The sequence below is a fragment of the Panthera tigris genome, chromosome B2 (assembly GCF_018350195.1).
Source record: "Panthera tigris isolate Pti1 chromosome B2, P.tigris_Pti1_mat1.1, whole genome shotgun sequence".
Lineage (NCBI taxonomy): Eukaryota > Metazoa > Chordata > Mammalia > Carnivora > Felidae > Panthera > Panthera tigris.
Window position 1 is genome coordinate 49,034,337 of NC_056664.1, and position 25,627 is coordinate 49,059,963.

The 25,627-nt window shown below is 36.7% G+C and overlaps 1 protein-coding gene across 1 annotated transcript in view; it reads right to left on the minus strand.

Annotated features, from left to right (window-relative positions):
- Positions 1-25,627, minus strand: part of PKHD1 (PKHD1 ciliary IPT domain containing fibrocystin/polyductin) — a 475,560-nt gene that overhangs the window by 18,029 nt on the left and 431,904 nt on the right. Inside the window, exons 63-65 of the mRNA XM_007095512.3 lie at positions 21,543-21,650; positions 14,677-14,835; positions 10,098-10,220 (exon numbers count right to left, since the gene is read on the minus strand). Coding sequence (XP_007095574.2) covers positions 10,098-10,220; positions 14,677-14,835; positions 21,543-21,650 — 390 coding nt within the window. The remainder of the gene's footprint in view (positions 1-10,097; positions 10,221-14,676; positions 14,836-21,542; positions 21,651-25,627) is intronic.

Here is a 25,627-nt window from a genome sequence, read left to right on the forward strand (position 1 = left end):
AATAGTAGGCAACTTCAATACCCCACTTACAACAATGCACACATCATCTAAACAGAAAATCAACAAGGAAACAAAGGCTTTGAAAGACACACTGGACCAGATGCACTTAACAGAGATATTGAAAACATTTCATCCTAAAGCAGCAGAATACACATTCTTCTCCAGTGTACCTGGAACCTTCTCCAGAATAGATCATATACTGGGACACAAATGAGCCCTCAACCAGTACAAAAAGATCGAGATCATAGGGTGAATATTTTTAGACCATAACACCATGAAACTCAAAATCAATTGCAAGAAAAAATGTGGAAAGAGGATAAATACTTAGAGACTAAAGACCATCCTAAAGAATTAATGGGCTAACCAAGAAGTTAAAGAGGAAATTAAAAAGTACATGGAAGCCAATGAAAATGATAACACAACAGCCCAAAACCTCTGGGACACAGAAAAGGCAGTCATAAAAGGGAAGTATATAGCAATCCGGGCCTTCCTAAAGAAGGAAGAAAGGTCTCAGATACACAACCTAACCTTAAAGAGCTGGAAAAAGAACAGCAAATAAAATTCAAAATCAGCAGAACCAGGAAATAATAAAGATTAGAGCAGAAATCAATGCCATAAAAACCAAAACAAACAAACAAACAGGAAAACATATCAATAAAACCAGAAGCTGGTTCTTTGAAAGAATTAACAAAATAAACCCGTAGCCAGTTTGATGAAAAAGAAAAAGGAAAGGACCCAAATAAAATCAAGAATGAAAGAGGAGAGATCACAACCAACACAGCAGAAATAAAAACAATAATAAAAGGATATTATGAGCAATATGCACCAATGAAATGGGCAATCTGGAAGAAATGGACAAATTCCTAGAAACATATAAAGTACCAAAACTGAAAAAGGAAGAAATAGAAAATTTGAACAGACCCTTAACCAGTAAAGAAATCAAATTCATAATAAAAAATCTCCCCAAAAACAGGAGTTCAGGGCCAGATGGCTTTCCAGGGGATTTCTACCAAACAGCCAAGGAAGAGTTAACACCTATTCTCTTGAAGCTGTTCCAAAAAATAGAAATGGAAGGAAAACTTCCAAACTCTTTCTGTGAAGCCAGAATTACCTTGATTCCAAAACCAGACATAGACCCCACTAAAAAGGAGAACTATAGACCAATTTCCCTGATGAACTCGGATGCAAAAATCCTCAACAAGGTATTAGCCAACCAAATCCAACAATACATTAAAAGAATTATTCACCCCAACCAAGTGGTATTTATACCTGGCATGCAGGGCTGGTTCAATATCCACAAAACAATCAATGTGATCAGATCAGTAACAGAAAGCACAAGAACCACATGATCCTCTCAATAGATGCAGAGAAAACATTTGACAAAATACAAAGTCCTTTCTTGATAAAAACCTTGATAGAAGGATCTTATCTCAAGATCATACAAGGAATATATGAAAGACCCAACACTAATATCATCCTCAATGGGGAAAAACTGAGAGCTTTTCCTCTGTGGTCAGGAACAAGACAGGGATGTCCACTCTCACCACTGTTATACAACATAGTATTGGAAGTCTTAGCCACAGCAGTCAGACAACATAAAGAAAATAAGATGCATCCAAATCGGCCATGAGGAAGCTAAACTTTCACTCTTCACAGATGACATGATACTGTATATGGAAAACCCAAAAGAGTCCACCAAAAAACTGCTAGAACTAATCCATGAATTCAGCAGTCGCAGGATATAAAATCAATGCACAGAAACTGGTCACATTCTTATACACCAATAATGAAGCAAGAGAAAGAAAAATCAAGGAATTGATCCCATTACAATTGCACCAAAAGCAATAAAATACCTAGGAATAAATCTAAACAGAGTGAAAAATCTATACATGGAAAATTATGGAAAGCTTATGAAAGAAACTGAAGAACCCTCCTAAAATAAAGAAAAATATTCCATGTACCTGGATAGGAAGAACAAATATTGTTAAATGTCAATACTACCCAAAGGAATCTAAGTATTCAATGCAATCCCTATCAAAATAACACAAGCATTCTTCACAAAGCTAGAATAAACATTCCTAAAATTTTTATGGAACCAGAAAAGACCCCAAATAGCCAAAGCAATCTTGAAAAAGAAAACCAAAGCAGGAGGCATCACAATCCCGGACTTCAAGTTATATTTCAAAGCTGTAATCATCAAGACAGGTACTGGCACAAAAACAGACACTCAGATCAATGGAACAGGATTGAGAACCCAGAAGTGGGCCCATAAACATATGGCCAACTAATCTTTGAAAAGCAGGAAAGAATATCCAATGGAATAAAGACAGTCTCTTCAGCAAGTGATGCTGGGAAACTAGACAGCAACATGCAGAAGTATGAACGTGGACCACTTTCTTACACCACACACAAAAATAAACTCAAAATGGATAAAAGACCTAAATGTAAGACAGGAAGCCATCAAAATCCTCAAGGAGAAAGCAGGCGAAAACCTCTTTGACCTTGGCCACAGCAACTTCTTACTCAACACGTCTCCACAGGCAAGAGAAACAAAAGCAAAAATGAACTATTTGGACCGCATCCAAATAAACAGCTTCTGCTCAGTCAATGAAACAATCAGCAAAACTAAAAGGCAACTGACAGAATGGGAGAAGATATTTGCAAACGACATATCAGATAAAGTTTTAGTATCCAAAATCTATAGGGAACTTATCAAACTCAACACCCAAAAAACATATAATCCAGTGACGAAATGGGCAAAAGACATGAATAGACACTTCTCCAAAGAAGACATACAGATGGCTAACAGACACATGAAAAAATGCTCAACATCACTCATCATCAGGGAAATATAAATCAAAACCACAATGAGATACCACCTCACACCTGTCAGAGTGGCCAATGTTAACAACTCAAGCAACAACAGATGTTGGCAAGGATGCGGAGGAAGAAGATCTCTTTTGCATTGCTGGTGGGAATGTAAACTGGTACAGCCATTCTGGAAAACAGTATGGAGATTCCTCAAAAAATTAAAAATAGAACTACCCTATGACTCAGCAATTGCACTACTGTTTATCCAAGGGATACAGGTATTCTGTTTCAAAGGGACACATGCACCCCAATGTTTATATCAGCACTATCCACAATAGGCAAAGTATGGAAAGAGCCCAAATGTCCATCTATGGGATGAATGGATAAAGAAAATGTGGTATGTATACATACATATATATATAATGGATTATTACTCTGCAACCAAAAAGAATTAAATTTAGCTATTTGCAACTACGTGGATGGAACTAGAGGGTATTATACTAAGCGAAATTAGTTAGAGAAAGACAAATATATGACTTTATTCACATGGGGACTTTAAGATACAAAACAGATGAACATAAGGGAAGGGAAGCAAAAATAATATAAAAACAGGAAGGGGACAAAACATAAAAGACTCTTAAATATGGAGAAAAAAATAGAGGGTTGCTGGAAGGGTTGTGGGGGGGAGGATGGGCTAAATGAGTAAGGGGCTTAAGGAATCTACTCCTGAAATCATTGTTACACTATGTGGTAATTTGGATGTAAATTATAAAAAAATAAATAAATTATAGAAAGAAAAAAAAAAACCTAAAAAAAGAAGACACATTAACAGTGGGAAAAAAAAAGAATGTACTCCACTTTGGTTTCTCATTTGTCAATCAGGGCAGCAGTCCTGCCTACATGTTTAAGAAGGTATATGTAATAATTAAGATTCATTAATGTAGATTTTTTCCTTGAAGAGAAAAATTATCATATATTTTGAATAAGTAATGCATTGCAAATAAGCTATGGAAATTTTAAAAATATGAGAGAAAAATGCCTTTAATTCCAAATTATATCATGAGTGTTTATTTATTGTTTTATAATATTCTAGCAGTGGATATGTTTTAGTGAACCTGAATTCACTCATGAATCCATATGGAGTTTACTTTGGTATAATTTTTGAAGTGTGAGTCTAGATTGATAAATGTTGTAAACAGTCAAATTTACTAACCCCATTTAAAGACTAACAGTTGTTTTATTTTTATTATCTCTTTTATCATATGTTACATTTATATATCTAATATCTATATCTCATTTATTTGAACTAATATCTGCATATATGCTTATGTCAGTATTATATTGTCTGAAAATAGTAACATAAATATTATTTCTCTGGTTGAGCTACCCATCCCTACTGCCTAAACTCAATTTCTTATTAAAAATTTGGCTTTGGGAGGCCTGGGTGGCTCAGTCAGTTAAGTGTCTGACTCTTGGTTTTGGCTCAGGTCATGATCTTACAGCTTTGTGGGTTCGAGCTCCACATTGGATTCTGTGGAGCCTGCTTGGGATTCTCTTTCTCTCTGCCCTGCCTGACTCACACTGTCTCTGTCTCAAAATAAATAAATGTAAAAAAAAATAAAAATAAAAAAATAAAAAAATTGGCTTTGTATCATTGTTCTGTATTATCTGAAGAACTTTAGAATCATCTTATGATGTTCTACTCAGTATAAAATAATGGCAGCTGCATTAAACCAAAATTAATTTAGGAGTTACTGATTTCTTTGCAATATTACTCAATCCAATTAGAAACATGGTGCAATTCCCTATGTAATCAAGTCTGCTCTTTAAACTATGCAATATAGTTTATTTTTTATATAAAAGTCCAATATACCTCTTGTTAACATTGTTTTCCAAGACAGCATCATCTTTAGTCACTATTATGCATTTCAATATGCCTTCTAACTGTATGCCACTGGCTTATACAATATTATTTTTGCATAGACCAACATAATTTTTGTGTAAGCAATTCAAATTATTTATAAATTATAGCATTTATGGGTTGCATCTTTTAAGTTAGTATTAAACAGTTATATCATCTACAATCATGTATTTTCTCTAACATTCTCTTAGTTTTTTTTTTATATTGTATTTCCTAGCATTCTAAAATATGTTATAAAGTTGTGGTAATGAGTTATTTGTTTTATCTTAATGTGAGTAGTACCTCTTCTAATGTTCCCTTGTTAAACATGATATTGGATCTTGCTTACAGAGAACACTGGAACTCTCCATCTTATTTAGCTGAAAGTCTCTTACCCTTGGTATTTTAAAAAATATTCCCATTTTAAAAATTTTCTTAAGGAATTAAGTGCTAGATTTTATTTACATTTTTAAATTAGGAGATGTTCATATATTTTTAATTATATGACATGGGCAGGCTATTTATTAATAATTTCCAAATATAGTTCTACTTTCCTGGGAACGTGGGACAATTTTTAGTCCAGAGCTGTTTTGGTCTTCCTTGCTTTTGGACATCTTGTGGCCAGCTCTCTTCTTCCCTCTCCCTGTCATTCTTATAGGTCTGTACTTACAAAGGTAAATTCACAGTCCTTTTTATTTAATATTCATAAAATACACCATATACAGTCAATAGGACCCTAAAGTGGTAGACATAAAACCCTGAAGTTAATGATATAGTCACAAATCCATAATATCTTGCCATTTTTTCATGAATTTTCAGTTCCCAGCACTGGGAACAGAGGTTTGACAAAAAAAAAAAAAAAAAAAAAAAAAAAGTGGCCAAAGACCTGCGATGTCTAGAGAAGGGAGCACTGGGGTCTGCAGCAATAGCAGTCACACAAAGACAAAGGCAATAGCAAGGAAACTAAGGTGGCACTAGATAGCATTCTGCCTGCAAGTCAGTCACATTTTGCCAATTGGTAGGACCCCAAAGACATACAGTCATGATCCTGTTGTTTATCTTGTGAACCTGAATAAACTTTCTGCATCTCTTTTAGAAAAATAAGGGGGCTTTTTTACAGCAGTTGAAAAAACTGCTGGAATCCAGGTTTCTCTAGAAAGGGAGAAGGGCAGGAACAGGTCTCATCTCATCTTTGCTTTCACCATTCACTGAATAACAATAATTATAAGCGGTCTAATATCCTAACACCCTATGGTAACAGTGCTGCTGGAATTAGAAAATATACAGAATTTATTCAAAAAGATCAGGACTACATGAACACCCATAACTATATTATATATAAAAGGTGTTAAGTGAACAAGAGGGAAGTGTTATAAAAGTTCAAACAAGGGGATTATTTATTCTAGCTTAAAAAAAAAGGAGAAACTGAATTTGATCTGGGATTGGAAGGAGTAGAGACTTTAGGTGTGTAGATACATTGGAAAATGTCATTTTGAAGCTGGGAGAAGTTGTGTATGGGGAGTGATGTCCTGGAGAGAAAAGAAGGACAGGAGGAGTGGACATCTATAATGGGTGTATTAACTAAGACTGAACTGAAGATACATCTGTGAAACAATATAGGGGAAGGTGGAAACCAAAGAGGTTACAGTGATGTTGTTATTCAAACTTGGTGAGCAAGAGCACAGGGTGGTAAGGGGAGCACCAGGAGGTAAAGAGAACTCTGAGGTGTCTCACCTGGGAGATCTGCTCCTTGTTAACCGAATTAGGGGAGCAAGGGAACAGTTGAGAAGGAATAATACAAAATGGAGCTTCGACAGAGCAAAACTAGACTCCCTCCCTGGCATTTCTGTAAACCTGAGTGTGTGCAAACTGGACAACCAGGCCCTTAGCAAATGGGATTTGAAACAGTGTGATATGATTTAGGAGCTTGAAGGACTAAACATGTAACTTAAGATAGTGATATTCTTTTCACTCTTGGGGAATTATCTCCAATCCTTACATTCATCAAATACATATTGTTTGTTGTGATTGCTTTACACTTAATTGTTGCCTAGAATTGTTCTTTCATTTTACCCAAAATATTATTCTTGTGTCCCAACCAAATTGCACGCTCATAAAAGACAGGGGACCAGATATCACCTCTCTGCAACTAACTATACAGAGAAGATCTAATAAAGTACTAAACAAATATCAGGAGGCAAATAAATACTTATCCAATATTTATCGGGAGACATAATCTAACTACATTTAGTAAGCCATTCCAGCATCTCTCATCTACATATTACAAAGACAATAGCTTCTTCCAGAGTTTCTCAGCCTTGGCATTATTGACATCTTGAGCCAAATAATCTTTACTGTGGGGTGGTCCTGTGCATTGTAAGATGTTTATGGTATCCCTAATTTCTTCTCACTAGATGCCAGTAGTGTCCCCCCTCCCTGTGACAACTCTGACAACAATGCAAATGTCCTCTGGAGGTTGGATGACTAACTGTCCCCATTTGTCTGGGATAGAGGGAGTTGTTGAGACACAAGGCTTTGATTTTTAAAACTGGCAAAGTTCTGGGAAAACCAGGATAAGGTGGCCACTCTATTTGCAGGGCCAAAACTAGCCTCTCAAGAACCACTGGCCTATGGGAACAGAGAGCCATCTATGTATAATGAATTCTTAAAAACAAACAAACAAAAAAAAAAAAAGAAAAAATACTGCCATCGAGGCACACATTTAATATTTTGGAACCCAAAGAGGAGGTACTCATTTTCATTGAAGTAGGAGGGACTGGGAAAGACTTTATGAGAAAAAAACAAAACAAAACAAAAACATTTTTCAGCTGGTGCTTAAAAGCTTCAGGAGGTTTATAACAGGTGAAGATAAGCAATCCAACTGGGAGAAAGTGTGCAGGGAAATGGGTGGGAAGGTATTAGACACACCTGAGGAGGAGTGAGCTAGTGTAGTGAGTGTGGGCAGTGGGCAGAAAGGTGAATTGCAAAGTAAGGTTACAAAGATAGGAAGGAGTCATGCCTTTGAAGGCTTTGAGTCTTAAATAACAAGAACCAACAATAAATAACACATATATATCTTACATACAATATGCCAGGAATTGCTCTACACATGTTAGTAATATTAACTCACTTAATCAGCACAACAACCATAAGTGTGAGCAGTGTTATAGCAACTTTCCTAATGAGGGAGCTGATGGACATAGAGGATAGTTGACTTCCTTGAGGCCACAAAGCAAGTCAACAGGAGAGTCAGGATTAAATTCAGTCTGCCTGACTCCTGGCTTTCATGCTCTGAACTGTCCCATTCTTCTGCCTCTCCAACTAACTTGAGAATTCATTAGATCTAACTAGCAGAGTGACCAGCACAAATATGAATTTTATAAGCTGACTCAGATGGCTCTATATGTCTGGCTGGTAATGGTAAAATATGAGGGATATATGCACCACTCCCTTCCTCCCCCAGTGTAACTCTCCACCACCCCTGTTATATCCACACAATTTTTGGTAAAAGCCATAACGTGATGAGTTTACAGTCTCAATATACTGGATGGTGGAAACAGTTCCACCAGCTGAATAATTTTAGTGCTATGGTATTGCTTAGTAAATGCAGTGTGCTTATGAGAGACACAGCCAATTCCTTTATTCGCAAAGGCCAAAAGTTTAGAAAAAGAGAGAAAAGGGAAACTAAAGTGCCACGGAAATACTGAAATAAACCAAATTTATTTAAAGCTTGCAACAATTAGTTGTTTTGTAGCTGGCAATAATTTCTGAAGAAAATAGGAGATGCCTCATTACTTGCCTTGGAATTGATGCTCTTCAGATTTGGACAGAGCTTAGGAAATAAGGAAACAAATCTGCTATGGTCCCTAAGGGAGGATTTGGAGAACACATCTTTCTATTTTTAACCTGGATGTCCTAATAAAATGGCCCCTGATACTCCCGTCTCTTCAATCTAAACTTTTCCGCAGGAACCCTGTCCCTTATCTCATTCCTGATAATTTATTAATAAGCCACCAGATAAAAAATGTTCCTTAATAAAACACCCAGGCATTGTGGACTGCTTAATGTAGTTAATTTAAGTAGGGTAACCGAGATTCATGTAGATAGCCATATTAGATTAGGGGGAGATTAGCATCACTCTTGCTGTTTGCTTAAGAATGCGGCTAAATATGCTGTTTTTCACAGTGCTGAATTCACATGAGCCTTTTCAAACACTTATGCTGAATTTACATGCAATAATATAGACAAGAGGTTTCTAGAAACCAAACAAAGTCGTCTTAGATGGAATCTGGAAAAAATTCCCGTCCTTTTCTATCTTCTTTCTTCTCACACCTACCCACTCCAAACCTACTTCCACCTTCTGGCATAGGTACAGGCTGAAGTATGGCTGGCTAATTTGTTGGGACATTTCTAAAAAACTAACTTCATTTCCTCCATGAGAAAAAATACAAACAGGCAAACAAACTGATATCTACACACACACACACACACACACACACCTGCCAGAGTTCGCTGAACTAGTTAGAGGTAGAACAACATTGAACTGCTACATTTTAGTTAAACATGGTACTCAGAATCATTAAAATTCATGTTCTTTTTTCAAGCAGAAAATATGATAATTGACTATTCCTTAGAATAAATACAAATATTACTCTTTCTAGAGTGTATGCTTCAAAATGTTTCAGATTCATAAAAATTATATGAATATTTTTCATCCACCATATCCATATTTGGCAAATCCCTCTTGTGCTCTACCCACTGTCCTCCTGTTTTCTGTGTCTTAGAAGGGCAAAGGAAAATCATTGGTCTGAATAAATGCTTACCTTTTCTTTGCTTGGCACCAATTCCAATGGTAATATAGAAATATAACAAGCAAAATCATCTAGCATAATGTGCAATGTAAGCAAATAATGCATTTTGCTAAAAGTAACAAAACAACAAAGCAGAGCTTCACAGAGCTGACTCATTTTTAAGGGTTCCGTATTCAGCCTAATTCGCATAGTTGGTATTTGGCAACACCACTGTCTTATTTCCCAAATTCAATAATGTTGCCAGACTGGCAGCTTTGCAATAGCTAAGGGAAAGATTATATGCCTATGCTTTAGTTTTCCCTTTCTCTATGTAACAAATTCAAATGTTAAACCAATTATCATCTACTAAGAAAAAATTATAAATGTCAACTTGAATAATTGGTTAATAGCTGAGTGAATCAGATGGACTTGTATATTCCTGTATTGGGGTGTAATTTCCTTAAGAAGTAACAAAGAATAAAGAAGGGCCTAACAACTAAATTGATCCAGAAACTAACAACCATGTGGAGAGGGAGGCCACAGCTCATCCATGATGGGTCTCTGTTGTGGAAATCATCCCCATTGTCCAAGCTTACCTTCTCCCATCATGGCGTCTTCCTTTTCAGTCTCTACATGTGATCCTTGGCGTTTGGATGAGATGTGGATGTGATTCTTTTGACCATTAGTCTGGAATTCAGAAATATCTCCACTTTTTATTTCTAGGATAATGAAAAAAAAGTGAATGTTTCTTGTTTTTTTAGATAAATTGACATTTTTTATTTGCAAACGTGCCCTAAGGGTTAAGGTGTTCCTCTTGTACGCCCTCACAAAATGATTGTGATATACACATGCAATAGAATTCATATGATGTATTGAGAGCTTAAGGAATAATGAAATACAATCCCATATACTGACCAGCAACTTTAAGGTTGGTTCAGTAGCCATATACAGTAAAACTAGCCACCAAATATGACTACTGAACATTTGAAATATGACTAGCTTAAATTAAGATGTGCTGTAAGTGCAAAATATACACCTGATTTTAAAAAACTAAAATACCTAATAGTTATTACATGTTGAAATAACTTTTGATAGATTAAGAGGATACTAGAAAATTACATCATGTGCCTCATGTTTGTGGTTCATGTTATATTCTTACTGGACAGAGCTGGTATGGAATGTTACAATACTCTTTATCTTTTATTTTGAAATAATGATAGATTCGCAGGAAATATAAGGGAGGGTTCATGCATCCTAAACCAGCCTCCTCCACTGTTAACAACCCAAATAACTATAATATGGTATCGAAAACAGGAAATTGACATGGGTACAATCCATAGAGCTCATGAAATTGTGTGTGCTTTTGACTGAAGACTTCTATTTCTTTTAATGTTTTATTTATTTTTGGAGAGAGAGAGACAGACAGAGAGAGACAGAGAGCGACAGCGCATATAAGCATAAGAAGTGGAGGGACAGAGAGAGAGGGAGACACAGAATCCAAAGCAGGCCCCAGGCTCTGAGCTGTCAGCACATAGCCCTGAGTGGGGCTTGAACACAGGAACCATGAGATCATGATCTGAGACAAAGTCACACGCTCAACTGACTGAGCCACCCAGGTACCTTGAAGAATCTACTTTTGACTGATGAGATGTTTATATTCTATTCACTTATTTATTAACTACATTAATCAAAAATATATTTACATTGTTCATGCCAGGAACTATTCTAAGCAATAGAAAGACAATGAGTAATAAAGATCTGGTACCTGATCTTATAGAGCTTTTATTCTACTTTGGATAGCAGAGGATAAACACATAAATTTGTAATGTAATGTCAGATGCTGCCAGGCCACGGCATATGATCATTTTTCTCAAGGAAAAGCACTTTTGTGATTGAGTTTAGCTCAAATAGCTGATTTTTTTTCATGTAACACCATTTTTAGACTAAAATAACTTGGAAGAACGAAAGACAGATTCTGGCTATTCATTCTGGGGTATCTGGCAGATTTTTAAGTGAATGAAGCGAGTCTGTAACTTGTATGAAACAATTGATAATATTTGTTGCCAGTGATAAAATTCAAGCTTTTATGGGAGATTTAGAATTTTTGACTTCTATCAACTACAAATTTTGCGTATTTCTAATTCTTAAAGTTTAATATTGATATTAACAAATGCAGTTTTTAAAAAATTGCAGAATGCAATATGTCAGCATTTGGAACATCTTTGTAACTCAGTGAAACAATATTTTCCAAATAGCTAACACATATTTCAAAATCATGCATGGATAAGTCTCCACTCAAAGTATATGATAGATTAATTTTCATGTAACGGACTATAAGAGTACATTGTGATGTACCTTTAAGGAACCATCTCTTGGCCAGTTTGGGTGTACTATCAAATAGGATTATCTGCAATTATCTATGAAGGCTATTAAAATACTCTTCCCCTTCTACTATGTATCTTTGTGAGGCTGGATTTTCTTCATATACTTCAGTCAAAACAATACATTGCAGCAAATATAATACAGAAGCTGTTAAGAGAATCCAGCTGACTTTTTAAAAAAAAATTTTTAATGGTTATATATTTTTGAGAGAGAGAGAGAGAGAGAAAGAGAGAGAGACAAGAGCATGAGGAGGGTGAGGGGCAGAGAGGGAGAGGGAGACACAGAATTACAAGCAGGCTTCAGGCTCTGAGCTGTCAGCTGAAAGCCTGACATGGGTCTCTAACCCACAAACCGCGAGATCATGACCTGAGCAGAAGTTGGATGCTTAACCCATGGAACCACACAGGCACCCAATGCTGACTTTTCTTAAGCAGACATTAAAGAGTTCTATAAAAGTGCCATTTTTGTCATTATCTATATTTGAAAACATCATTTAAATTTTGTTTGTTTGTTTATTTATTTATTTATTTAAGAGAGAGAGAGAGAGAGGAAGAGAGGGAGAAAGACATAGAATCCCAAGCAGGCTCTGCGCTGTCAGCACAGAGCCTGATATGAGGCTCGAACTCACAAATTGTGCGATCATGACCTGAACTGAAATCAAGAGTCAGATGCTTAACTGACTGAGCCACCCAGGTGCCCCCAAAACATCATTTTTGAAATTAAAAAAAAAAACTGTTAATTATGTTAACATATAACGCATGTATTATTATATATATATATTTTTTAATTAATGTTTATTCACTTTTTTTGAGAGAGAGAGAAAGAAAGAAAGAAAGAGAGTGAGCAAGCAGGGGAGGGGCAGAGAGAGAGGGAGACAGAACCAAAGCAGGCTCCAGGTTCTGAGCTGTCAGCAAAGAGCCCGACGTGGGGCTTGAACCCACGAACCGCGAGATCGTGACCTGAGCCAAAGTCGGACACTCAACTGACTGAGCCACCCAGGTGCCCCAATTATTGGTATTTTAAACTAAATAAGTAAATTTTACATTTTCTCCTTTAATTTCTAATTTGGAAATATTAGTAGATGAACACACATTGACAAATCTCTTTGGAGTTTTCAATAATTACTGAAAGTGTAACAAGGTCCTGAGATCAAAATTTTGTAATCTGTTGACACAGACTGTGCAGCTGAATCAGAGAATAGTGTCCCATGATGAAGATGGGGAATGATACTTTTTATGCTAAAGTAATGGATGTTATAAGGAAGATATAAAGAAAATAAAAAGCAGAAAATGCAAATTACTCATATGGAACTGATTACGTGCATTTCACCCCCCCACACCCATTGCTAATTACTATACATTTTTTTTCATAAAGTTCCTCATGATCTCTTTACATTTTTGTAAAGAAAGTTAGGAGTCTGCATCCAGTCAGGAAAATGTGGGAATTTAATATAGCAAAAAGTGTCCACAGATAGTTGAAAAAGCAAAAAAGAGGATACTGAGGTAATGACATGTTAGTAATGGTAGGAAAATCTTCCTCGATAGCTGAGGAACAAAAGGGAAGAGATGGGGTGAGCAGAGCAGAGCTTAGTGGGAGGTCCCAGCATAGCTGGTGGGCTTAGCGCTCTCTCTCTCTCTCTCTCTCTCTCTCTCTCTACACACACACACACACACACACACACACACACTCCGTTAGATTTTAAAGCAAAGACCACAACTTGCATTCAACAAATCATAGTGGACAGGATGAAATCCCATTCTTCTTGAGAAAAACAAGGTGTCCTTGAGTTTCCTTGCAGTTTGCCCAGCCCCACCACGACAGGGAGAGATATCAGGCTGATGCTTGGTTCAAAATAAAGAGGGCATCTCCTGGAACCTCCCTCCCCGGCATCTCTCAGAAATCCAAGCATTGTGAACCTTCTAGTAGTGGCACCAGACTTCGTTCTCTTTCCTTGCTTTATTTTGACTTTCTCTGTTTGCTTCACCTCTTTTGTACTCACTCTTGCCTATCACTTTGGTTTCCTAGCATCTCCTAATATCACAAATGTTTCGTCCACTCATTTGAGGGGGTGGAGAAAGGGATCCAGTACCCGGTCTGCACCTGTATCTCTCATCCTCTAACAGCCGAGTAGAAAGAAAGAAGCCTCTTTCACAGAACTTGTTTCCTTCAGTGATTCTCCATGTATCCAGCCTACACAAAAAAGATCTGCTTCTGGAAAAATGTCCAAGAACATGATTTCCACACTACTAGAGAGGAAAAAAAAAAAAACCACCAAGCAATCTCTTCCCTCTTTTGAATGAGAAGAGAGCATTCCCAGCTGAGTCTTGAACTTACTTTTTGGAAGATTACCTGGGCAGGGGAACATAGTGTTTGAGAGAGAGTGGGGTATGGAGCCACACTGGCTGGCTGTTTCCTGATTGTGTGACCTTGGGCAAGTTAGTTAGCTGTTTTGTACCTCATGGTCCATCTCCATAACACGGCTATAGTATTTAGTACCTACTTCATAAGGATGTTGTAAAGATTAAATAAATTCATGTGTATAAAGTACTTAGAACCTGGCCCATGGTGAATATTCAATAAGCATGAGCTTCCATTATTATTGCTATTATTATTTAAGATTAGGCAATCTTTGACTCTACTGTATGAACTGAATAATTTGGTTCCATGTGGTATACTGTGTTGCAGTTTCATAAAAATTTCTCTTTGGGGAAAGTAAAAGAAATGTTAATAGAGTATACATGATGATATTTCCACCTCCCCTGATATTTTCATACTGAAAAACAATCTACATACTTCTGCTTTTGCTTTTCTTAAACCAACAGCACACCAGACAGCATAGAGCCAGCCATGAGGCCACTGAGCACAGGGAAACAGCCAAGATGATGGTTGACTTCTCTGACATGGTTGCAGGTGAGACAACGAATGACTTTGATCGAGCTGTAAAATTGGCCCCTGTTAAAAAAAAAATCCCAATGATAACATATTAATAAGATATAAGATGCTGATAGGATAAAAATATTGTGGAAGAGATATGTTTATAATACCTGCCACTTAGTAGGTCCAATAAATATTTATTGAATTAAATAATTAAATGAACCAATAATAAATCCAAGATCCGCATATCTGAAGAACTACAAGAATCCAATTCCAACAATAACATACAATTGTTCTTTCCAATTCTCTCCATTGCTGAGGGGACATTCTTCCAATTCTCCCCTTTTATTCTCAGACTTACCTTTTCCCCCAATGCAAAATTTCAATTTCACTCTTATGTTCCACTAATTAGAACAGAAATGCTCTCAGCTCTAGAATGTGTGAAATCACTTGCTCTGACATATGTATCCTATTTAAAAATTGGCATGTAACACATCAAAACAGAGCAATGGGGATTCCTACCATGGAGCCAAGAGAATTTCTAATGTCCATGAGAATTTTGTTATCTGGAAAAGTGGGAGGAGGGCAGTGGCAAATAGATAGAGCCACTTTAGTTATGAAGCTGGGGGAAAATGGGCAACTTCCTTTAGAGACAGCATTTTTCTAAGAATTCATCTCAAATCCTTTAATAGACTGAAAAATATGGTTCTCACTCCATTATTATTTTTGAAATAATTTTGAAATAAAGCTTTAAAAATTCTAAAAAATTAAAAGCTGGGGCGCCTGAGTGGCTCAATCAGTTAAGCATCTGACTCTTGGTTTCAGCTCAGGTCATGATCGCATGGTTCATGGGTTTGAGCCCCACATTGAGCTCTACATTGACAGTGCATGGCCTGCTTGGGATTCTCTCTCTGTCTCTCCCCTACAAGTGCATGTGTGTGCTTTCTCTCAAAATAAATAAATAAGTTAAAAAATAAATAAAAGCTTGCTTATACACATAAAAATTTGTACATAAATGTTTATAGTATCTCTATTCATAATCACCCAAACCAGGAAACAACCCCAGTGTTTTCAACACAGAAATGAATAAACCAACTATGGTTTATCCAGATATTGAAATACTACTTAGCCATAAAAGGGGAAAATAATAAGGAACAAAAATAGGAAAGGAGGGAGTGAGAGAGGAAGTAATAAAGTCAGGCAGGCAGGCAAAGGAAAGAAAAAAGAAAAAGAAAAGAAAAAAGGAGGGAGGGAAAGAAATAAAAGAAAGAAAACAGAAAGAAAGAGAAAAAGAAAGAAAGAAAGAAAGAAAGGAAGAAGGAAGGAAGAGGGAGAGAGTGGGAGGGAGGAAGAGAGGGAGGGAAGGAGAGGAAGGAAGGGAAGGGGAAGGGAGGGAGGAAGAAAGAAAAAGGAGAGGATGTAGGGAGGGAGGGGGAGGGAGAGAAAGAAAGAGAAAAAGAGGGAAGAGAAAAAAAGGAAAGGAAAGGAAAGAAAAGGGAGGAAGGAAGGAAGATAGAGTGAGAGGGAGAAAGAGAGGGAGGGAGGGAGAGAGGAAGGAAGGAAGGAAGGAAGGAAGGAAAGAGAAAGACTATTAATAAAAAAGTAACAACAGGTATGAACATCAAAGGCATTATACTGAGTGAGAGAAGTGTATCTTCAGAGGGTACATACTTTGATTCCATTTATAAGACATTGTAGAAAAGACCAAATGATAGAGATAACTAACAGATAAGTAGTTGTTAGAGATTAGTGGTAGTGGAAAGAAGAATGTGAGGACTGAGGAATAAAATAAGGGAGGTTATTTGGAAATGTGCTCTTTTAAATATTTATTTATTTATTTTTGAGAGAGAGAGAATGAGTGAGCTTGCACCAGTTGGGAGAGGCAGAGAGAGAGGGAGAGAGAGAATCCCAAGCAGGCTCAGTGCTGTCAGCACAGAGTCTGATGCAGGACTCAATCTCACCAACATGAGATCACAACCTGAGTCTAGATCAAGAGTTGATCACTTAACTGAGCCAGCCAGGTGCCCCAGTTTTTGGAAATGCTCTATATCCTGATTGTGGTGGTGATTACATGAATCTATTAATGCATTTGAATTGATAAAAACATATAGAAATACTGTATGTTATTTAAATAGAATAATTTTTAATTTTGCCTATAATTTTGAGGGTGATAGATATGTTCATTATCTTAATTGTGGGGATGTTTTTGTGGGAATATTATAGTCATCAAAATTTATGAAACTGTATGTTTCAAATATGTATGGTTTCTCATATGCCAATTACACCTCAATATAAAAATGAAAAGTTAAAAAAAAAGCTTGCCTATGGACATGAGTTAGTGCTAGCCAACGATTTTTAAGTAGCACATTTAAAACAAACCAACCAATACCAAACTTCTGCTTTTATCTAAATAGCACAGGAAAAAAACAGAGTTTTTATTTTCTACTCTAGGAAACATTGTGTTTTTCTTTGTTGTGCTTTCCTTGGGCTGAATCTGATAATTTGATTGAAAGTCACAGTCAGGTTTTCAGTCTCTTGACTCCTGGCTGACTCAGTCCCAAAGCTACCATAACCAAATTAGCTAGAAATGGTTCTCCTGTGTGTACATCTTATACTTGAGACATACTTGGCTTGTTTGTTATTAATTAGTTGCTTTTTATGAGCATCTGAATAAGATAAATCTAGGCCAGAGACGGGGGAATAGATTTTACTGGGGATTTGCACAAGTAAAACAAAATTCCTCATTCTTTTATCCATTTTCCAATGATTGCTCAGTAATTGTTTACTTTGCTAAGTGGATAAGTGTTCTCATTCTGAAGATATTTACAAGCTAGTAAATAAAATGAGATGTATGTACAAACACTTGTTATACAAGTCAGAATGTGACACATGCCAACAGAATAAGGCCAATCAATTACTCTGGAGGGGGATATTTTCCATCAATGTGGGCATGGAAAGCATCTCAACAGAGAGAGTATCTAAGTGGGTCTTTGAAGGCTGAACAAATAAATGCATAAAGGAGAAAAAAGAAAATTGTTTAGGAAATTAGTGTTGAAAAACATTGGGAATTAATGCTGGGAAGCATTTGAGATAAATTTTGGTAGGCAGTAAATGTCAGCTGTAAGGCCCTTGACTATATTCTGAAGGCAGTGAGGTGTCACAGAAGGAAAAACTCTGAGCTGAGAAGTGACATGAACCAAGTGGGATATAGAAGATCAGGACATGGTAGTGTTTAGAAAACAAAGAATGGAAGAGGGGCTGAAGTCAGTGATGCTAGTTTATAAGCCCAGAGAAATACCTGGGTCTAAGGGTAGAGCCCACCAGTAGCTGAACATTGCAAAAGTGTAATCTTAGATGTAATCTCAATGTCTTCACTTACTCATAAACAAATAGTTGTGCCTATGATGTGCCAAGTTTTTCTACTCTCTGAACATACAGTACTGAACTAAGCAGAATTCCTGTCCTTTCTGGAATGTCATTTCTCATAGGGGACAGAGCACATGGGCAGTGGATGAACAAGCAAATGCACTGATACCCTGATGCCAGGTGGCAGTAAGTGCTGTAAAGGAGACCAGAGAGAGGCTGGCAGACAGAGAAAGACCGGAGATGGACAGGGTTGGGAATGGTGGTGGCATAGACTGAGTGATGCAGAAAAAGCCTCTCGGAGGAAGTGACCTTTGGAAGAAACCTGAGTGGAATGACGCATGAGCCCTGTGCATTTCGGGAGAAAGAGTATTCCAGGCATGGAAATAGCAACTACAAGCCGAGATTCTCTGGATTTGGTGGCAAGGGGCATCCTTAGGTCCCTAGGTCCCAGTAGTCCCCGAGGACCCCCTAAGAACTCCCTGGCTCCAAGGAATGCTCAGAGAAAGTACAGCTAGACCACGGTAGTATCAATGAATGGGGAAAGGCAGGGTGGGAAGTCAGTGGGATAAACACGTAAACCCTTCACTCTTGGCAGTGTCTCAGGACGTTCAGATATGAACAAATGAGCTGGACGAGTCAACTTATTAGACAGACTTGTGAGGATCCTATAACACATTTGGTCAGACCTAGTTAGTTTCTAAGTTCCTCCATTTCTATAGTTCTACAATAGGAGTAATGATTTACTCTTCTAAAATACTTGTTTTCTATCTTCCATCTGTTCTCTTCTAATGTAAACTTTGTAAAGCTCATTCTGACAGACCCTCACCTCAGTCTTGGTTTTGAGAATTATGAAGAATAATTTAAGGAGAAATAATAAAGAAAAACTTCTCAAGATAATTCCTCAGCCTCTTTTACAAGTTACAGTGAAACCTAAAATAAAGTAGCTGTCTAGTAAATGGGAACACTACAGACGGCTCAAAATCACAAGTGTTACTGAGATCCACCATGTTTTACATTTGGCTTTCTAACTTACTCCTTAAAATAATCTTGATGAAATATTTAGTTAGTCTTGGAAATTTAAGGACAGAGGAAATGTAAGGACAAAGGACCTTTAAATAATCGGACAAATCTGGGATAAATTATCCAGCTCTGCACATGTTACTCTTTAAAAGACATACTTGGGGATTCCATGGTCAAGAACACTGAACATGTATTGCCACAAAACTGTACTTCTATAAGGACACTTTCATAGGTACTTAAAGGATATCTTCCCTGTAAAATTAATATTAAGAATAATATACTTGACCTTAGAAGGTATTCCCTTTGTGCAGAAAAACTATCTAAGACTTAGAATTCAGGGAAAAAAGTGATTACAGATCTTATCAATGTCATACCAGAGCGTTTTCAAACAGGCCCATTCAAGGTTTATCAAATTCTATAGAACATAGGGTTTTTTAAAAAAATATTTAATATTAATTAGGCCCAGTCTTGTTAACTTGTAGAAGATTGGTAAGCTGTAAATGATTTTTGTCCCAGTAAAGATGCAAATGATATCTGTAGACATGTAACCACAGAGGTTACAGCTTTATTGTTCTGTATCCAGTGTGGTATACTTATCTCAGCTGGCTGGCTATGTGATCGATATCCCTCAAATGTTCTTTTTTTAATGCTTTTTATTATGGTATTCTCAAATGCTCTTGAAACCAGGTTGCCATCTTCCTGGTACTCTCACTAGTGAGTTAAGGAACTTCTTGACAAATACTGATTCACAAAAGCCACATTTTCACTTTTTGAAAAATATACTGTGACAGTTTTAATCGAAGTTTCATGAGGGAGAACTAATATGTGGCCTTAATTAAGCATTCATGGTTGGTCTTCAGGATGTCTCACATCAAAATATGGGATTTCCTGACCATCTCCACTAACTAACTGGTTTAAATCCAGCAATGTTGTTCAAATGTATTATCGCACTGTGCATTAACTGCTTTCCACAGTTGCATAGCTTTATTTTTTAATTAATTTTTTTTTTAATTTTTGAGAGAGAGAGAAAGCGAGTGAGCATGAGCAAGGCAGGGGCAGAGAGAGAGGGAGACACAGAATCTGAAGCAGGCTCCAGGCTCTAAGCTGTCAGCACAGAGTCCGACCGATGTGGGGTTTGAACCCAAGAACTGTGAGATTATGACTGAGCCACCCAGCCTTCCCCCAGTTGCATGGCTTTAGTATCAGACTAATTTTCCTGACCCAAATTAATAATTTATTATGAATATGTATTTGTTTAGTTCAAATATGGTGTTAGCATTTTTAGAATTCTTTTTGATGCTCTCTTAGGTAAGAAATTTTTTCTGGTAAACATGCAATAATAAATAGAAGAGTTAAATCTTCTTTTCAGTGGATTATTCTGTCTCTGTTAGAGCTCCATATTTTAAAAAGAGGATGTCAAAATCTACACTCTCAAAAAAATAAAAAGAAAGAAAGAAAGAAATCCATTCTCACTACTCATTCTCTATAGGAGGAAACTTGGCTCTACCCTTCATGGAAATGCGAAGGAGTGTTTTGCATAGACTCATTTGAAGTTTAATTAATATGTTACCTTCTTCAAACTTACTAAGTAGTATTATCCTCTAATAAAGCAAAAATTGTCAAGAACACTTCAGAAGGGAGAAGATTTCTTTTTAAGGTTTTGTCAAGAAGAAGCATATAAGCAATTTACACACACCTGATACCTGTACTTCTAAAGTACCAGTATTTTGGAGGGTCTGGGTGGCTCAGTCCATTAAGCATCTTACTCTTGATTTTGGCTCAGGTTATAATCTCAAAGCATTCGTGAGTTTGAACCCCGCATTAGGCTCTGTGACGACAATGCAAAGCCTGCTTGAGACTCTCTCTCTCCTTCTCTCTCTGGCCCTCCCCTGCTTACTCTCTCTCTCTCTCTCTCTCAAAAAATAAATAAACTTAAAAAAGGTTTTACAAAAGTACCAGGATTTTAAATAGGTATGGTTGTCATTAATGGAATTGGGGGGATGCAGTGGATGAGGAGGGCAGAACTAAAAGATAAGATTTCATAATACTTAATATCCTATGACTCTCTTTCTTATCAATTAAATTTTTCTAATTAATACCCACCTACATGCCATCACATGTCATAGAAATAATAATAAAAAAAGCCCACCCATTCAAAGTGAATTTTCACAACTAGAAGAAAATGTATATTTGGATTCTTCTTCAACAGAATTCTCCTGAGGCTTAATTTCTACATGTGTTCTTGCTTCTCACACCTTAATGATATAACCAAGTGATTTTTTTTTTCTCTAAACTGTGATGACTTCTTATTCATGATAGGAGCTATTCCCATTATAAAGGAGAAGGGGCTATTTTTTAAAAAAGAAACAGATAGTAAAAACACACTGTGCTGATATTACCTGGAGGGGAAGTGACAGTAAAAATAAAGTGCCAATTTGACCCAGAGATCAAAACTGCCAAGTTGGAGAAGCTCACATAACCATCTTGACTTTCTGCCTGAGTACACCCTACAAACACAGGAACAAAAAGTAAATGTTAGTTACTTATCAAGAGCAATTTCTTCAAGTCTTCTCTATAAAGAGGCAATTGGACAATAATGGAGAAAAAAAGATTTAATTAAAGAGATAAATCCATCAGGCTTTTCTTAGATAAGTCTTCGAACAAAATAATCCATGGGGCGTCTGGGTGGCTCAGTCGGTTGAATGTCTGACTTAGGCTCAGGTCATTTCACAGTCTGTGAGTTTGAGCCCCACGTCGGGCTCTGTGCTGACAGCTCAGAGCCTGGAGCCTGCTTCTGATTCTGGGTCTCCTTCTCTCTCTGCCCGTCCCCTATTCATGCTCTCTGTCTCTGTCTCTCTCAAAAATAAACATTAAAAAAAAAAGAACCTAATAATTCAAGATAGAGTAATAACAGTAATTTAAAGTTTACTATGCCGGGCTGTGCTTTATATACATCATTTTAAATAAACTGCTAACAACCCTATAAAATATGTTATTATTATCTAGGAAATAGATAATCTTATAAAAGGTGACATTACTTGGAACTGGGGTTATAGTCCCAAATCTGCCTGATTTTAGGGTTTGCATTCTTAACCACTACTATACAATAACTATTATACCAATGAATATCTGTCAAGAAAGAAAGTCTATTATCATTCAGGTAGTCAGTTTCTAGGCTCTGCCTCTCTTCTATTCAAGGGATCTGTAGTTTATGTGATGGCAGAGTTAGGTCAATAGAGTAGGACCACAGAAATGCATCAAATCATGACTAATAAAGGCTATCCTGATTTAACAACTTGGATCGTCTGGGCTATGGTTTCCATGAATAAAATGCAAAAAAAAGAAAGTTTACATCTTCTGACAATAGGCCATCCATTTATAAAGTGAAAGAAGGCAACTTAACTCAGGATCACATTCACAGTGCCATTAATTAGTCTTCTGACTCCACCACCCTCAAATTACTTTGCTAATTAACAGCTGCTACAGTTCACTCTGGAAATGTCACTATGATTGATATGACGGACAATGAGTTAGCAGAGTGGTCTTAAAGTTTATAAATTGGTTTGAGATCTTTAAGGCTGAAAGGTATCATAAAGATATAATATGCTTAGTGTTACATTTTTCAATTCAATTGCTTAATTCTTTTTGTGGAAACATTGTCTTTCCTCATCAATTTTGCAGAGCTAACTAAAACTTCTTTTTTCAAAAACATCTTTTCCTTCATCTCTTCAGCATCCCAAAATAAATAAAATGCCCAGAAAAAATGGAAATAAATAAGCCAAGCCTCAAATAAATGATAGGCGCCCAAGATAAATGCAGTTTATACTCTTTAAAACCTATATGCATCAAAATTATGGTCAATAAACTCTTGCAAACAATGAACTGCAGACTACAGATGTTCAACATGAAATCGTTTGCTGCAGTTTTTCCTTTGACAAACGTCCTTATTGTTCCCATCTTTGGAGGAATACAAAGCAGCATTTAATCGAAATGTGTCCGTCGAGCACAGTGAGTCTGCCTCGTAGAACAGCCGCCAAACTGCCTAATGGTAAGTGTTTTAGCTCCAAATGGGTTTGCTTTTGTGTTAAATACCAGCTTGCCTCAGAGATCTCTACAAAGATTCCCATATATATCTATGATATTCTCAGATTTGAAGCATATGTGCCCAAAAGCTGAGGCAGTTGCTGCCAAGTACAGTACATTACTCCAGGGTTCATCATATCACTGGAATGGTAATTGTGAAATATACAAATGCCATCGACAGGCTCCCTGATCAAGCTGGTATAAGCAATGTACTGGCTGAGGGAACTTGGGATGAGATGGGGTGCTAGGCTTGAAGCAAGATTGAAATTCACTACATGACTTACCAGGGAGTGTTACCTGAATATGTTTCTGCAGGGCATATGGTTTCCAAAATCCCTTTCAGCCCCAATTCTCCCCCATGTCTATCCCTCTCACCCTGATAACACTAGCAAACTGTTACATCATTAATGTTGAGACTTTATTTTTTGTAAAAATATTAAGAACACATTTTTTCTACAACTAGGATCTATAATTAAATATGAAAGGTTTATAGGACCCATAAATAATTATCTCAAGTATATAAATTCCCTTTTTTTGTTAATAGATTACAACCTTCTTTTTATAGAGGAGGACCCACTGAGACAAAAGAACATAAAGTTAAATTATAGAATAAAAGATTTAGACTGGACATATAGGTCTGGTTCTGCTGTTATTATTTTGTGTTTCTCCAGGAAATACTTAGAATAAGTCAGGTAATCCATCCCAAATGATTTTGGTTCCACTCTTTCTGAAGTTAAAGAGAAGTATTTCATGATGGCTTCAAGAAATACTTTCACTCATATGAAAAAGGGTGTTTTGGTGATGTGGGCATTCTAAAACCACGAAACTTCACAAGATTTTTTCCGTACATCATGACATACACAAAAACGTGTGCATAGAAACAACTTCAGCTCATTCCTCATACTTCTTCAGTGGTTCTTCCAAGGAGGACAATGATGACAATACTAATCCAGGTGACTCAGCTACCTTGAGCATGACATTTTTAACTGAATAAAATAGCAATTTCATTCATTTTGCGTGGTCATAATATGATTCTAAGTTATTCATTGAGGATATCTTTGGGATAACTGAAAGAAAACTAATAAAGGATTAGGGGAGGGTGTCAGGAGTGGGGCAAAATAAAGCATGGGGTATGAGTAAGGTATGGTATAGAATAAGGTATGGAGGATGGGTAAAAGGGAGTATGAGTAAGGTGGTGGGTATAGGTAATATATGAAGAATGGTGAGTCATGGAGTATGAGTAAAGTACAGAATATGAGTAAACTACAAAGGATGAGTAAAGGTATGAAATATGAGTAAGGTAAGGAATATAGGTAACTGAACTGTACATATAAAAATGGTTATGACAACAAGTTTATGTTATATATATTTTACCACAGTATTAAAAAGGAATATGGGCAAGATACAAACTATGACTAAGGATATGTAGTATGGGTAAAGCATGGAATATAAATAAGGTACTGGATATGGGTAAGTTATAGAGTATAGATATGGTATTGCTATGGACTGAAAACTTTTGTGCCTCCAAAGTTCAAATGTAGAAACTTAATCTCCAGTGTGTTGGTATTAAGAGGTGGGGCCTTTGGGGAGTGATTATTAGAGCCTTCATAAAAAAAAATCCAGAAAGTTCTTTTGCCCCTATTGCTATGTGAGGACACAGTGAGAAGATGGCCATCTATGAATCAGGAAACAGGCCTTTACCAGACACCAAATTTGCCAGCACCTTGATCTTGGACTTCCCAGCTTCACAACTATGAGAAATAAATTTCTTTGTTTATAAGCCACCTTGTCCATGGTGTTCTGTTATAGCAGCCTGAAAGGACAAAGACAGGTATGGAGTGTGTGTAAGGTTTGGAGTGTGGATAAGATATGGAATATGGGCAATATATGGAGTAGAGAATAGGGGTAGATGAGCTTCAGTATCCAGGTGAGGGTAATTGATGTACACATCATTAGAACATGAAAAAAGCTAAAAATTGATTTTTTTGACACTGTTGTCTTAAGATCAGAAGGTAAGTGAATTAATGTTATATCTTATGAATTTCACACCAAAATGCCAGCAACAGCTAAAAGGCATTGAAGAATGGACCGAATGACATCACCAAAACAGGCAGTTTAAAACTACCTAATGGGGCGCCTGGGTGGTTCAGTCAGTTAAGTGTCCAACTTCAGCTCAGGCCATGATCTCAATATTCATGAGTTCACGCATCAGGCTCTGTGCTGACAGCTCAGAGCCTGAAGCTTGCTTCAGATTCTGTGTCTCCCACTCTCTCTGCTCCTCCCACACTCACACCCTGTCTCTCTCTCTCTCTCTCTCTCTCTCAAAAATAAACATAAAATAATAAATAAAAATTAAAAAGAAATAAAACTACCTCATAATGCAATTTTGAATGTTTAATTT